The sequence below is a fragment of the Penaeus monodon genome, chromosome 25 (assembly GCF_015228065.2).
Source record: "Penaeus monodon isolate SGIC_2016 chromosome 25, NSTDA_Pmon_1, whole genome shotgun sequence".
NCBI lineage: Eukaryota > Metazoa > Arthropoda > Malacostraca > Decapoda > Penaeidae > Penaeus > Penaeus monodon.
The window spans coordinates 31,607,243-31,607,906 of NC_051410.1; the positions used below are offsets into that span (position 1 = coordinate 31,607,243).

Here is a 664-nt window from a genome sequence, read left to right on the forward strand (position 1 = left end):
CCCCTCAACCAATGGGGCGTGGTCGCACCAAATCAGTGCCGGTGGGTCCCAGTGTCCATTCTCAGTTACTGTAGTATTGAAGTGTCATCACATGGCGTGGCCTCACACTCCATACCAGTGCTTGGATGTTGAGGCTTTGTTTACAGTGGCTCGGAACTGGTCTCCAGAGTTGTCTCTAATGGCTGCATGATCAGTAATTACTTTTCATGATAATGTAAAAATTGAGAGCATGTTTTTATCCATGAACTTGCCCAAGGCCTAATACTTTTGAAAATAAAATTAGTCATCATTAGGTTCTTAAATAGGTTGAAAATTCAAACGAATCATTGAATATTTTACAGAGAATTTTTAATATGTTTGCTATAACTGAGGAGCAGAACTTTGCTCAACCATGATTTCAGGCAGTGGGCTGCAATCTACCTGTAGTCTCTGAAGAAATCCTGACAAGTTCAAATCTTTCCCTAAATGGCTTTTATATATATATAAAGATAAGATAAGGAATAGGAATATGTAGGACTAGTTAGGTTGGCAGGAGTGTTCCTAGCATTTGGGGGCTTTGGAAGTGTGAGGCCACGTTTTGTTGGGTCCCATGCCTGAGCCAGCATTGCAGCAGCTCTGGGCTATGGTGGCTAAAACATGGCCGGGAAGAAGATTAACAATTCTC

At 41.9% G+C, this 664-nt stretch overlaps 1 protein-coding gene across 1 annotated transcript in view; it reads left to right on the forward strand.

The window, feature by feature from the left end:
* The window catches only part of LOC119589145 (heterogeneous nuclear ribonucleoprotein R-like), a gene marked incomplete in the record, with an annotated part of 129,871 nt that overhangs the window by 125,216 nt on the left and 3,991 nt on the right, over positions 1-664 (forward strand). The window contains 1 exon segment of the mRNA XM_037937721.1: positions 1-41. Coding sequence (XP_037793649.1) covers positions 1-41 — 41 coding nt within the window.